The 14,264-nt window shown below is 52.1% G+C and overlaps 1 protein-coding gene across 1 annotated transcript; it reads left to right on the top strand.

The window, feature by feature from the left end:
* The first annotated feature begins 17 nt into the window (after positions 1–17).
* On the top strand, positions 18–13,911 carry CCT5 (chaperonin containing TCP1 subunit 5). Its single transcript, XM_039220454.1, has 11 exons — positions 18–193; positions 3,343–3,403; positions 3,953–4,117; positions 5,519–5,717; positions 7,455–7,647; positions 7,727–7,876; positions 9,794–9,913; positions 10,493–10,678; positions 11,264–11,401; positions 11,903–12,083; positions 13,615–13,911. Exons 1-11 carry the CDS (start codon positions 89–91, stop codon positions 13,740–13,742), a joined length of 1,626 nt encoding a protein of 541 aa, XP_039076385.1. The 5' UTR covers positions 18–88; the 3' UTR covers positions 13,743–13,911.
* The last annotated feature ends 353 nt before the right edge of the window (positions 13,912–14,264 follow it).

Raw genomic sequence — 14,264 nt, 5'->3', positions numbered from 1 at the left:
TGTTGAGCCCGCCTGGGAGCGGAAGGCGTGGCCTCGGTTCCGGAACGGGCTCCACCGGGCTGGGGAGAGTAACCGCTGCAGCCGCACCATGGCGTCGGTCGGGACCCTCGCCTTCGACGAATATGGGCGCCCTTTCCTCATCATCAAGGATCAGGATCGCAAGTCTCGTCTTATGGGACTTGAGGCCCTCAAGGTAACGGGGCGGACGCTGGCGGGGGGGGGATGAGGGGAGGCGGCCGAGGCCCGCGACTCTGCGCCTGCGCGATCCTGGGAGCGGGGCAGCCATGTGCTCCCCGGGGAAGGTCGGGGACCCTGTCTCGTCTCCGGCCCTGCACCCCGCTCCCCGCTCGGGAGAGGGCGACGTAGAAGCCTTTAATAAATCCCGATCTGGGGATTGGAGTGGGGCCGCTAGCGCCCTTCAGCGTTGGGCGGGGCGGCTTCAAGTCCTCGGCTCTGAGCCCGCGCCTCCGACCGCGTCTCCAGCCTCTGGTCGTTCGGACAGCGGCCGAGGGCCTTCTCAGGTCACCCGGCTCCGACAGAAGCACAGCCCAGGATGATGTTCGTGTTTCTCTGGTCACTCCTTAAAGGCGTAGTGACTTCTAATTCCTTCGTACCTTGTGCGCGGCGCAGTACTGGATGTGCTGTCGTGAAAGTTAAAAGCGTGTGCGTTTAACGAGAAAGTAACCACCGCCACAAAGAGTGGAAAATGGACACCGAGACCCCGACACAAGGCAGCGTGTGAACGGACTCACCAGTTAGGGAGGCAGATCAAAGTTGGAGGGTGTCCTGGAGACGTTTAGTGGTGACCGGCTTTTGATCCGGGGTGGCGGCCCTGCTCGCAAGGCGAGGGCGCGCCGGCGTCTGGGGGAGAGCTGGGCGGGAGAACGCGGGGCACGTCGCGGGGAGAGCCGTCTGGTTTAAGTTAGAATGTCCCACAGTGGAGCTGTTACCCCGGAAGGAGGGGCCCGTTAGGGGGTTTGGGCAGAACCACAGTTTTAGCAGAATGTACTTCAGGAAGGAAGTAGGGGCTGAGAAAGACCAGGGGAGGTAAACCCCGCAGTCCAGGTGACAGTCACCTGAGCTCGGGCCTGTTTAAACAGACGAAGAAAGAGGCGTCTGGGTGGCTCAGTCGGTTAAGCATCCGACTTCGGCTCAGATCATGATCTCACGGTTCGTGGGTTCAAGCCCCACATCGGGCTCTGTGCTGACAGCTCAGAGCCTGGAGCCTGTTTCAGATTCTGTGTCTCCCTCTCTCTCTGCCCCTCTCCTGCTCACAGTCTGTCTCTGTCTCTCTCTCTCTCTCTTTCTCTCTCAGAAATAGGACATTTTAAAAAATAAACAGACGAAGAAAGCAGAAGGTCGTTTCGCTGTTCACCCTCAGGCTGCACAGCCTCTCTGAACCCCCCCCCCCCAGGGGGGAGCACCTCTGTGGAGCGGAGAGGGCGGATTGAAGGGGGTGATTGTGGCAGATACTTGACGGCTTGTATTACTCCACTTCGTTGTTGTTGTTTTAATTTCCATTTATTTTAGAGCGAGAGAGAGAGAATCCCAAGCAGTCTCCGAGCTGTCAGCACAGAGCCGGATGTGAGGCTTGAACTCATGAACCTGAGTGAGACCATGACCTGAGCCGAAAGCACGAGTCAGGTGCTTAGCTGACCGAGCCCCCAGGCGCCCCTTATTGTTCCTTTAAAGGAGCCAGTGGAGAACGTAGTGCCCAGTGCCTTGTGTGTGCCGGCGTCGCAGGTCCTGCGGGTGCTGTGCGGCAGCTGTGATGTCAGCTGCTTGGCGGGCCCTTGCTCTGCAGCTCGCCGTCCTCACGCTCTGGGACAGGTGTAGTGTTAGCAGGCCTGGACGCGGCCCCAGGGTGGCAGTGGTGCCCGCTCATTGGGAAGGGGGCCGTGACTCGAGCCCCCCTCTGGCTGACGCCAAAGCCAGAGTTCTCATCCTTGGCGTTGTTCGTTTTCGGGGCCACATCCTTTCTGTTGTGGGGGCCTCTGCCCAGGCCCCTACCCGCTCCGTGCCATTGGCAGCCCCCGCCCATTTGTCAGAACTGGAGATGTGTGCAGGCGTCGCCTCGTCTCCTGAGGGACAGAATCCTCCCTGGTTAAGACCTCTCACCTGTGGTCATCGTCCTCTGTGACACGAATCAGGCAGAGTGTGTTTTAATAGCTGCCAGTGTCCTCACAGCTCTGTGAACTCGTGTCCTGCCTCAGCCCCCAGCTGGAGTGACGGGGGGGGGGGGGGGGGGGGGGGGGGGGGGGGGTCTTCGCGGGCCGTGTGTGTTTGAACTGCCCTGAAAGGTGGTCAGGGTTTTGATGGCTGGAGGGTCTTCTGTGCTTTAGCACGTGAAGGATCGAGGACACGTGGGGAACACACATGGACCATCGTCGCCGGATGGGAACTGGGTCTCAGATTGTAGAGGGCGATGAAGAAAATCTGAAGCTTTCAGGGAGTCACTTAAGGTTTGGGGACTGGCAGGCGACACGTTGGAGGAAAACAGATGGGTTATCTGCCTGTCGGGTGGCTCTGAGGACAGGAGGCGAGATGAGGGGCCCTGGGTTTCTGTAGGGTGCTGGGGACCCGGGCTAGGCTGCTGACCGCATGACTAGGAACAAAGGAAAGAGCATCTTGCAGAAAAGATCGTGTGCAAGCAGGGAAGGATGCTTGCAAGTTGCCCTTCATTACTTTAGCTGTCGATGCTTCGGCAGACGACTAGGGGGACTTTCCATGTGCGGGCTGAGTGTTGACTCGGCGGTCAGTTGCTGGCTGTGTTTCCGCAGCAAACCCAGTGTGATAGTTGAAGGTGCTGTACGTTCACGTCCGGACCCCACGTGAGGTGAGCATCACACTGTGGCCTTCAAGACCTGTCCTGTCCCACGGTGCATGCTTTCAGGTGCGACATGGCGCGCATGGGAGAACCTGCCTTGTAGACGTGCTGGGAGTTACAGCACCAGGTGCTCGCTCTGTGCTGTGAGACTCACCTGCTCACGCTGGTCATTATCACACTAGATAATTAGACTTGTGTGTTGCCTCTTAAATGTGGAAGGTCCTGGAGAACAGAAACTGTGTTCAATTGTATGCTTCTAACTATTAAAACTTAGGGGGGCCCAGGTGGCTCAGTCGGTTGAGCGTCTGACTCTTGACTCTGGCTCAGGTCATGATCTCATAGTTCATGATTTCAAGCCTCATGTTGGGGCGGGGAGGGGCCTGCTTGGGATTCTCTCCCTCTCTCTCTGCTCTCTCCCTCCTGTGCTTGCTCGCTCTCAAAATAAATGAGTTTTTAAAAAAATTCAACTATTAAAATTACATGTAACTTGAGCCTTTTCTGTTTCTTTCATTTAGTCTCATATCATGGCAGCAAAGGCTGTAGCAAATACAATGAGAACATCACTTGGACCAAATGGTAAGAGACTACCGTTCCGTGTTAACACATGTTCATTCTGTGGTAACAGGTGTTACATGTAAATCGAGGATAGTTGATGTAACACCCCTTTATAGAAAGTTGGGACGTGGCACAGGGGGCATCCTAGGCCTCTGGCACTGACAGAGTTTTGTGTATTTCAGGCTTTAGACATGTTTATAAGCACATACAATTTTAGGTCAGAGGCTTTTTTCCATCTTTTAATACCATTTCGTTAGCATTTTCTAAATCAGAGTTGTTATTTTTTGTAATTAACACTAAATTTATTGATGCTTCTTTTTTTCCCCCCCACTTCTCTGGTTTTAGCTCCTTAGATGACTTTGTAGTCACCAGTCTAAAAATGTCTGCATGCACATACTCTCTTACATATGTTGAATTTTTGTAATAAATTCTGTAAACAGGCACTGGGTCAAGAAATCTAGCCTTTTTTTTTTTTTTTTTTTTTTAACAGTTTTTGGTGTTATATTTGTGTTTGGTTTTGTGGTTTTTTGGTTTTGCTTAATTCCATTTTAAACGTTGCTGTCTTTCTAGGACTTGATAAAATGATGGTGGACAAAGATGGCGACGTGACGGTGACTAACGATGGTGCTACCATTTTAAGCATGATGGACGTCGATCACCAGATTGCCAAGCTGATGGTCGAACTGTCCAAATCCCAGGACGATGAAATCGGAGATGGGACCACCGGAGTCGTTGGTGAGAAAGCGTTATCCTCTCTGGTTTGAGAGGCATTCCTTAAAATCACACACACCTGCCGAGAGTGTTTGCTCTGAGTCAGATCGTGAGGAGACGGTCGCACAAATCCAAGTTGAAGGACGTGCCAAAATACAAGAGGCCCAGACTCTTCAGAAATCCTTATCCTGGAAGAATAGGATTGTTCTTCAGGGGAGAGTTAGGCAACTATTCTAGATCAAGGGAGCCAATGAGAAATGACAGCAGCTGTAATCTAGCGTACTTGATTGGATGTGGGCTTTTTAATATTTTTTTAACTGGGGGAAGGGGGGGTACAAGGGAGGATTTGCAGGTAGTGTGTTGCGGAGTAGTGCCCTGTTAAGTTTCCTGAGCGTGACAGTGATGCAGGAGAATGTCCTTGTACAAGCTCAGCTTGCAGCTAAGACGCGTCATGATTTCTGCACGTCTCACGTAGTTGATTGTGTGTTTGCAGAGAAAACGTGGCAAAATGGTGTTAATAAATAAGTAAACTGTTCGTTTTACCATTTTTAAACTTCTTTGGAGTTCTGAAATACTTCAAGAGTTGGGGAAGATGGACTAGAGAAATAGCTTTAATGTTACCTTTTCTGCAGATGAGGTTTGGATTCTTTTATTGAGCAAAATTGGCTGGGTACCAAGTGCTATGTGGGTGTGCCCGGAGGACAGCAGTGTTAAAACCAAAGTCATCATCTTGGGGCCCCAAGATCATGGGAGGAGGGAAGGCAGTGGGGAGGATAGATCATAGGCACATTCTCTTGTCACCAGAGTAAATTTTACCGACTAGAAAACCCCGGCCCAGCAGAGGCCTCTGGCTGGCTCAGTTGGTAGAATGTGAAGTTCTTGTTTGGGTGTAGAGATTACTTAAAAATTTAAAAATCTTAAAAAGAAATCCCTGGCTCAGGAAACACGAGAGACTTTTGCCCTTATAAAAACATCTTTAGCTTATGTTCTTCAGTTACGTTCTGTCTCACTGAGAACTGAACGTTGGGTTATCAGGAGCAACCCGTTAGAGCTTTGCTAAAAGTAAAACCAGAGTCTCCCTTTTCAGAAATACTTGAGCCTCCTTGATACTTTTTTTTTTTTTTTTCCAAAAATTTTATTTCAGTTTTATTTTTGAGAGAGAAAGAGAGCAGGCAGACAGAGGATCTGAAGCAGGCTCCATGCTGACAGCAGCAAGCCTGATGTGGGGCTCGAACTCACGAACCATGAGATCATGACCCGAGCAGAAGTCAGACATTTAACCCACTGAGCCACCCAGGCGCCCCGCCTCCTTGATACTTTTGCCTTAATTCTGGAACCTCCATATTTCCAGGGTAGCATCTAATTGGTGTCAGTGGTATAAGTGTCGTGCTTTCCTGACGTGGCTGTGCGCTGTCTTGTCTGCAGTCCTGGCCGGCGCCCTGCTGGAGGAGGCGGAGCAGCTGCTGGACCGCGGCATTCACCCCATCCGGATCGCTGACGGCTACGAGCAGGCTGCCCGCATCGCTATCGAGCACCTGGACAAGATCAGCGATAGTGTCCTCGTTGACATGAAGGACACAGAGCCCCTGATTCAGACAGCAAAGACCACGCTGGGCTCCAAAGTGTACGTTTACCGTGCTGCGCCGCGGTTAGCGCTCGTAGAGGAAGCAAAACGTGTGCTCACTGCTCAGGCCACCTGTTAGGACCATCACTGGTAGCTTCATAGTGACTTGATGAACTTCCTTCCACTTTTGATGCTATTTGGGTTTGCTTTGTCTTTAATGCAGGTGTAGCCACGTGCATCTTGTGTTTTACTTGGAAACTGAAGTTCCAGGCTTGGTATTAAATTCTCTTGGTAATTGTGAGAGCTCCCTGTCTTTAATTTAGCCGGACAGGTCGTGTTAGAAAGCAAGCAGAAATGATCCTACTTGGTCAATGTTGTTTTCAAAACACTTCTACCGTTTCTTTGCTAGGAAGCCCTTTAGGAGGAGGGGCTCCACTTTTCATTTGTTCACCAAGCAAGTAACTGGTCCAGAATCTTAATTTAGTGAGAAGGGGCAGTCTTGAAAGTGACTTACATTGGGTGTTATCCACGTTTGCATAATGCCTGCTATTGACCAGGCCTGCTGCCACATCTTGGGCACAGAGACACAGTTCCTGTCCTCTGGATACCCAAAGCAGCCTCAGCCAAAGGACACACTTATTTGAACAGTAACGGACACTTAAGGGCTCTTAACGTGATGTGGCATAAAGATCTAGCCTGAGGAGCTATATTACACTGGTTGTTTTGTATCAAGATCAGGGTAAGAAACATTTTAATCTTTGTGTGTGTGATAGTTTTAGCAAAAAGGAAGACCTGGCCTTGACTCAGGTCAGGGGAAGTGCAACCGAACTGTTGCTCTCTCCACCCCCAGGGAAAAGCCTCTGCTACTGTGCCAGAATGTGCTGGGTGCCAGCTGCCCTCTTGTTCAAATGCAGAGACCAACTTCTGGGCAGGGGGCCTGCCCAGGAAGGTGTCTGTCACAGGTGGCACGCTATTGTCCTCCTGAGAGGAAGGTGTCTTAGTTGAAAATGCACAAATCTTATCGTTGCTTTGTACGTTGACCTTGCTTAGTTTGCACGTCTTTGTAAAATTCTTGTACAGGTTGGTCTTTACTACGGAAAATGTTCAAAACAACTGACTGGTCAAACATAGCGTAAAGTAAAATGTGATGAATTGCTTAGAATACTAACAATATTTGTAGTTTCCCCGTTATCTTCTTTCTAAAATCAGTTAAGATTTCATGCGTTGTGTTTCAAGTATTAAGTTTCCCTTGCAGGTTTTCCAGAACCAAAAGCAAATTTATTGAGCAATTTATTCAGGTGTTTCAGAGCTTTTTTTTTTTTTTTTTTTTTTTTTTTTTTTTTTTTTTTTTTTTTTTTTTTTTTTTTTTTTTTTTTTTTTTTTATTTGAAAAGCTTTTTATTTTTTTTTTTTATTTATTTTTTTTTTACAATCAGAGCTTTTGAAAAAAAGATTCCCAACCCTCGTCCCCATCTGTAACTGATGTTGGTGGGAGTTCCTGCAAAGGAAGCAGCCATGTTGAGTCCTCCGGCTTCTTAGCGCTGTGCCCCATTTAGACAAGATGGTATTTCCTCCCATCCCAGCGTATGGTTCCCTCTGAGGTCCGCAGAACCCAGGTGCAGAACCCCCGCCCCAGACCATCCGAAGTGCAGGCTCCGGTGGCATTGCTGTCTAGAGAGTCTGAACCTTCTTTGTTTTATTAGATGTATGTGCGTTGCCATGTTACTTACGTGGCCTGCTGTGGTTACAGTGGTTGTGAGTGCAGTGACAGGTGAAGGGTCCTCTCTGTTTTCCCCAGGGTTAACAGCTGTCACCGGCAGATGGCGGAGATCGCCGTGAACGCGGTCCTCACCGTAGCAGACATGCAGCGGCGAGACGTCGACTTTGAGCTCATCAAAGTGGAAGGCAAAGTGGGCGGGAGGCTGGAGGACACAAAACTTATAAAGGGCGTGATTGTGGACAAGGATTTCAGCCACCCACAGATGCCAAAAGTGAGTCCGTGTCCTTCACAGCTTCACACCCTTTCCACTCTTAAGTCCACGAGTTGAAAGAGTCTCTCTGTCCCCGCAGCTAGTGGAAAACGCCAAGATTGCAATCCTCACGTGTCCGTTTGAACCACCAAAACCAAAGACCAAGCATAAGCTGGACGTGACGTCTGTAGAAGATTATAAGGCCCTTCAGAAATACGAAAAAGAGAAGTTTGAAGAGATGATTCAGCAAGTGAGTCTTCCCACGGCTTGTCGTGAAGTAGATGTGTAGGTAGTAACGTGGCGCTCATCTCTGTCTTCATATTTTAGAGTGTGGCTAGAGGTGACGTGTCAGTGGAACGAGCCACCTTTTTTTCACTTATGAATTATAAAAGTAATAAGCATTCATGATGAGAAGAAAGCTTTAAGGGAAGGAACCTGATTTTGTCTTAAAACGGTGACACGTCTGGAGCGCCTCAGAATTGGCGCGGTTACCTTCGCGCTGTGCTTGTGATCTTAGTCATCTAAGCTTCTACGTTCCAGGTGTAAACACCTACCTCTTCTCCGGAGGCTGGTACGGCCGTGTGCGTGTGTGCCCTGACAGTGGGTCCTCTTTGGGACTCTGTCCTTCAGAATGTACAGCATCCGCACACAGCGATACACGAGCGTGGGTGTCAATTGAAACCTTACTTACGACAGACAGACGAGAAACCACCTGGGTGTCTCTCAGGGCAGTGTTGGGTTCATTTACTCCTGTGTGATGGGTGCTCTGCCTGCCACCCAGCAGGCACTGCCGTAGGGACCTGAGACGGAGCAGCAAACGGCATAGAGCTCTTGCGGCACAGAGCGCGGGGCCGGGGGGCAGGGGCCGTGTTAAGCGCAGTGGTCAGAGCGGGCCCCTCTCGGGCGCTGGTGGCGTGTGGCCAGAGACCCAGGTGTGGGCGAGGAGCACTCGGGGCTGAGGTGAGCAGGGGCCTTGAGGCAGGAGCGTGGCTGGCGTGTGCGGGAACCGCAGGGCTGACGGGTTGGGCGACAAGATGGCAGAGCCCAGGAGGCCAGTGGGTGGGTAGGTGTGTTGGTGGCTGTGCAGGCGGCCGGGAACGGTGGGAACGGGATGGGCCACGTGCTAACGTTTCAAAGAACAAGAATGGCGCAAAGAGGAACGTCGTAGGTGCTTGTGAGGAGCAAGAGGGACCCTCCTGTTCTGAGCACAAGGGACGGAAAACGGCCACGTGAGGGGAAATGCTGAGGCAGGTTGGTTCTCAGGGGACCCCGGGGTTTGTTCCCAGCGAGAATGTGGCGGAAGCGGTGCAGGATCAAGTTGGCCGCTGACGCACTGAGGGTCTCGGAAGGAGGAGAGGCAGCGAGCGGGCGTGGGTGACTCAGGAGGCCTGGCTGCAGGCCACTGAGACCGTGGGCGCGGGGCTGGCGCAGCTCCCACAGGCGATGGCCGCGGGCAGACGGTCCAGCCCTTGCCATCCCGGGACCAGAGGCTTACCGTTCACAGGGGTGGGAGCGGGAGCGGGAGCACGTGTGGCGGCCCCGAGGGCGGGCGGTGCCTCCCCTGAGGGCGCTGCAGTCAGGTGAGCAAAGCTGCTTGAGGGAAACGCGTATTGGCTGTGCTCCTGTTCAGCACGAAGGTGCGTGGAGCTGCCTTACAGGCGTTTGTGACGGGACCCAGCTGTTCGCCTGGCTCCGGGCTGAGCCCTGTCCACCTGTCTGTTTCATTTCACTGCAACAGCGAGGTTCGGTGTGAATTAGTGGGTTATTTTTTTAAATTTATTTATTTTGAGAGTGAACGTGAACAGAGAAAGGGAGGGAGCCAGGGGAGAGAATCCCAAGCATCATCTGAGCTGTCAGCACAGCCCAACACCATGGGGCTCGATCTCACAAACCATGAGAGCATGACCTGAGCTGAAATAGAGTCTGATGCTTACATGACTGAACCACCCAGGAGCCCCCGAATTACTGATTCTTAAAGCACATTGAAAACTGAAGGGATTCTCTCTTTGGAATTTGGGCCTGACAGAAGGTGGACACTTCTGTGCTTCCTTCCTTCTCTTTTCTCTGCTTTATTTCAGTGCTCTCACCTTGCACACGCCCCCGTGCGCCTCATCTTCTTTCTGACCACAAGGAACACTCAATGTGACCGGCATTTTTTTCCCCGCAGATAAAAGAAACGGGCGCTAACTTAGCCATCTGCCAGTGGGGCTTCGACGACGAAGCCAATCATTTACTTCTTCAGAATAACTTGCCTGCAGTTCGTTGGGTCGGAGGACCAGAAATAGAGGTAGGGGGCTCCGCAAGAAGAGACTTCCGAACGTGGGCTTGAGCTTGACGCCTGTGGGGGCAGGGGTTGCCACTGTGGTAGCGGTTCCCTTAAATACTCGCAGCGCACCAGGCGCCACAGACGGAGGCCGGGGAGGGGACGGTGCTAGGCCTCCCTTTCTGCAGCAGTGCTGCGTGTTTCCGGTGTTCTGTGGGAATCAAAGTGCCGTCCGTGTGCCCTCCCACTTGGCTCTCGTGTGTCCCACACGCTGACCTCCGTCCCACACGTGGTCCGTGCCCCGGGCAGGCACAGCCTCCGGTCTTTGCTGCAGCAAGGGTGCAGGGGGGCGCGCGGAGCGTAACCTGGTCGGGAGAGGTGACCCAGAGGGTGGTGGCGTCACACGGAGACGCCAACTCTTCAGAAACACGCTCATTTCGTATGCCTTCTTGGGTTGACCTTGTAATCTAGGGGCTAGGGTGCGTTGCACTTGGGTGCGCGAGTTAGCCCCGGGTGGATTTGGCTTACCTGTGGCCTGGTGTTGAGCGCCCAGTGCTCCCAGCACCTTCCTGCCCCTGACACTACCCCCCACCCCCACCCCAGCTGATCGCCATCGCGACGGGAGGGCGGATCGTGCCTCGGTTCTCGGAGCTCACCGCTGAGAAGCTGGGCTTCGCTGGGCTTGTGAAGGAGATCTCCTTCGGGACGACTAAGGACAAGATGCTGGTCATCGAGCAGTGTAAGAACTCCAGGGCTGTGACCATTTTCATCAGAGGAGGAAACAAGATGGTGAGAATCCATTACTCATGCTGCACAGTTTTCTGTTTTTGGCGTATGGTTTGATTTTGCCCCTTCTGTGTGTGGCTGTGATGTAGTCGCTGTTTTTCAAAATATCATTTTTCTCAAAGAAACCGTGACTTACCGTGGTCACTGAGGGGCACAGCTGTTTATGCTATGAGGCGCACGGGCCTTTCTTGCGTCGCGGGGTGACAGTAGGGCACCCAGGTGAATGGCGCTCGCTGGTAATCTCCCTCCTGCGAGAGCGGGACTGTTGCATCAGGGTCAGTTAGACGCACCCGGAGGTTTCTCCTGGTCACTATTGGATTGTGTGACTGCTTCCCATGGTCGCATGTCCCAGAATGCGTCACTGGCTGCCTCCTCTGTCTGGTGTTCTCGTCACCACATGACAGAGGGAGGGGGAGAACAGCAGAACTCACCCTGGAATGGACATCCTGCCTGGGCTCTCCGTTTGTTCTCAACCAAAATGGCTCCGGCAGGGAGTTGGGAGTAGCTCTCGTACCCGGCGCACACCGAGGGTACATCTGCACCGGGTCCCGGACACGGGGCTGTGGTGACGTGGACTGTCTTCCCTAGATCATCGAGGAGGCCAAGCGCTCCCTTCATGATGCTCTGTGCGTCATCCGGAACCTCATCCGGGATAATCGTGTCGTGTATGGCGGTGGCGCTGCTGAAATCGCCTGTGCTTTGGCGGTCAGCCAGGAGGCGGACAAGGTAAGTCCCGCACGGGGCCTCTCAGACCATGCAGAGGGCGGTGGGGCTATGGGCAAACTGAGGGACCTGCACCCCAGGAAACAAAGTGTCACCGCGTTGGGTAACCAGTGTCTGGTCTGCTGATCATCGCCCACATGTTGAGGCGCAGGCTGCCAAAAACTGGTGTTGGTCAGCTTTTTTCAACCTTTCCAGCTTTGAAATAACAACTCTAGTCTTCAGTGTTCTTGTTTGAGGTTCAAAGTTGATTGAATGTCTTAACTGTCATAACTAAAAGTAGTCAGAGCTCATTTGTTTCTGGACTTCTGTCCCGTGTCTACCTTTTCCATCCTTCCTCTGTCGTGACATTTTAACTTTCTGGTAGTTTAAAAATAATCACGATGGTCTATTCTTAGAATTCTTTGTGAGTTAGGTTTTCAACGGATGTGATTTACTTAAAACCTTTCCAAATTGCCGGCTTGTCGTGATTTTTGCTGATGCGTGCGCTTGCCTGTTCCCCACCAGTGCCCGACCTTGGAGCAGTACGCCATGCGGGCGTTCGCCGATGCGCTGGAGGTCATCCCCATGGCCCTTGCTGAAAACAGCGGCATGAATCCCATCCAGACCATGACCGAAGTGCGTGCCAGACAAGTGAAGGAGGCAAACCCCGCGCTCGGGATCGACTGTTTGCACAAGGGAACAAACGGTGAGGAGCCGTCACAACCCGCGGGGCTGTGTCGGGGTCCAGCTGGGCGATTTCCTGCTGGCCCCGCGGTGCGCGCTGCCTCCCGCGAGCCTCCACGCGGCAGGGCTTCGGGCGCCAAGACTTGCGTGTGTGGTGCGATTGCCCGAGGGGCTGGGGAGGCTGCGGGCCCTGCGGCGCGGCGCCCACCCTAGTGACAGGGACCTCTGTGTCCTACCAGAGGGGACTCCGTTTCGGTCTCTGGTTTGTGAAAGCCCTCTTTCTCTTGCATTTTAACACAAGCGTCTGTCAGGTGGGTTCCCGGTGTCCTGGGAGGCAGCCCTGCAGTTGGGTGACTTTGTGCCGCCCACTTATTCTGTGCCCTTATCCAGGAATGAGAGCGTGTTTTCAGGTGTCCCGTGCTGGGACTGTGGCCATCTGTGTAGTTTAGAGGCTGATTTTGCTTAAGTTTAAGTGATTCCTTACTAGTGGGGCCAGGCCCACACTTGTTATATTTTTTTTTAATGTTTGTTTTTGACTGGAGGTGGGGTGGGGGGGGAGAGAGAGAGCACAAGCAGGAGAGGGGCAGAGAGAGAGAGGAGCACAAAATCCAAAGCAGGCTCCAGGCTCTGAGCTGTGAGCACAGAGCCCCCACAGGGGGTTCGAGTTGGAACCGCAAGATCATGACCTGAGCCAGTGGAGGTCAGACACTTAACGGACTGAGCCCCCTGGGCGCCCCCGGGTCTGCACTGTCGCAGCGGCTCCCAGCCACGGAATCAGATGTTCTGTGCTTCTCCTTAGAACAGCAGCTGCGTCCTGGTTTTCATGCTCACAGCCTGCAGAGTTCAGTAACAGCCGCAACTCTTTGTCAGATATACATTCAAATTTTCTTTAACTTGAGTGCCTGGTTCTGCTGAAGTTTATGACGTTTAGGCCTTTCTTGGAATTATTTTATGTTTCACACACAGTCTGATTTTTTTACTTAACGTTGGGCTTTGTAAATTATGTTAGTATTTTGTGGGATGAAATGGCACTGAAAGGTTTAGCCAGTCACCTAGCACTTCAGCTTGTCACTGAAGAGAGGTCCCTCCACCCCCAGCTTTCTGGCCCCCAGGTTCAAATTGCCAAGTGTCCTCTGGAGTGATGGAACCTTAACTCCTCTGAAAACATAAGGGGGAGCGAGTGGTTTCCTCCAGATTTGGGTTTTGTTTTGTGTTTTATAAATGTCTTTGTTTGTTGCTGTTGTTTTGGGGGTTTTTTTTGTTTGTTCATTTTGAGAGAGAACATACACACAAGCAGGGGAGAGGAAGAGAGAGAGGAGAGAGAGAATCCCAAGCAGGCTCCGTGGTGTCGGTGCAGAACCACACACGGGACTCAAATTCGCAAATCTTGAGATCATGACCTGAACTGGAACCCAGAGACCCTTACCTGCCTGAGCCACCCAGGCACCCCCAGATTGCATTTTTTAAGTTTCACTGTGATTGTGTAAATGAGAGTAAGTTATTAACATTAAATACATATGTTTCAGGATAATCCACTTATTTGTGTTTTCCAGATATGAAGCAGCAGCACGTCATAGAAACTTTGATCGGTAAAAAGCAGCAGATCTCTCTTGCGACACAAATGGTTAGAATGATTCTGAAGATCGATGACATCCGGAAGCCGGGAGAGTCTGAAGAATAAAGAAAAAGCGGAGAGAGAGTCTGAAGAATAAAGAAAAAGCGGAGAGTAAATGTAGCAGTAGAGCCACTGTTGTGATTAAATAAAGGGCGTCTTGTGATGCGTCTGCAGTTATTTATTACTGTCTCTTCCAGACACTGTAGACGCTGCAATAAAAAGTGCTGTTTGGTAACCGCGGGTCTCCTGTTGACATGTTCAGTTACGGGAATGCGGCCTCGTGAGCTCTGGATCCGTTCTGTTAAACCGTCTCTGACAGCGCTGGTGAAGAGCCCAGCCCCGCTGTGCCGACCGAGTGCTGCTGCTGCCCCAGGGAAGGCGGTTGAGTAGGTCTGTTTTGTTTTGTTTTTTTTAATAGATCCTTGTATCAGCTTAAAGGTGGACTTCGGGCTCCAGCTTTATAAGACCGGGCTTGGTCCTGTGAGATGGGTTTCAGTGCTGGGCGGGTCCTTCGATGGTGGAGGCCCGTCGTGAGGGGTGTGGGGAAGCGTGAGGTCGGGGGTGTCGTGCGTGCTTCGAGCTGCCCGC

The sequence above is a fragment of the Hyaena hyaena genome, unplaced genomic scaffold (genome assembly GCF_003009895.1).
Source record: "Hyaena hyaena isolate Hyena2069 unplaced genomic scaffold, ASM300989v1 scaffold_890, whole genome shotgun sequence".
Taxonomy (NCBI): Eukaryota; Metazoa; Chordata; class Mammalia; order Carnivora; family Hyaenidae; genus Hyaena; species Hyaena hyaena.
Note: the sequence above shows the minus strand (reverse complement) of the source record. Positions and strands in the feature narration are given on the sequence as shown.

Coding starts and splice junctions, on each gene's coding strand:
- CCT5 (XM_039220454.1), top strand. CDS start 89: ATGGCGTCGGTCGGGACCCTCGCCTTCGACGAATATGGGCGCCCTTTC. Junction 3,404..3,952: donor AACATCACTTGGACCAAATG/GTAAGAGACTAC, acceptor CTGTCTTTCTAG/GACTTGATAAAATGATGGTG. Junction 7,648..7,726: donor GCCACCCACAGATGCCAAAA/GTGAGTCCGTGT, acceptor CTGTCCCCGCAG/CTAGTGGAAAACGCCAAGAT.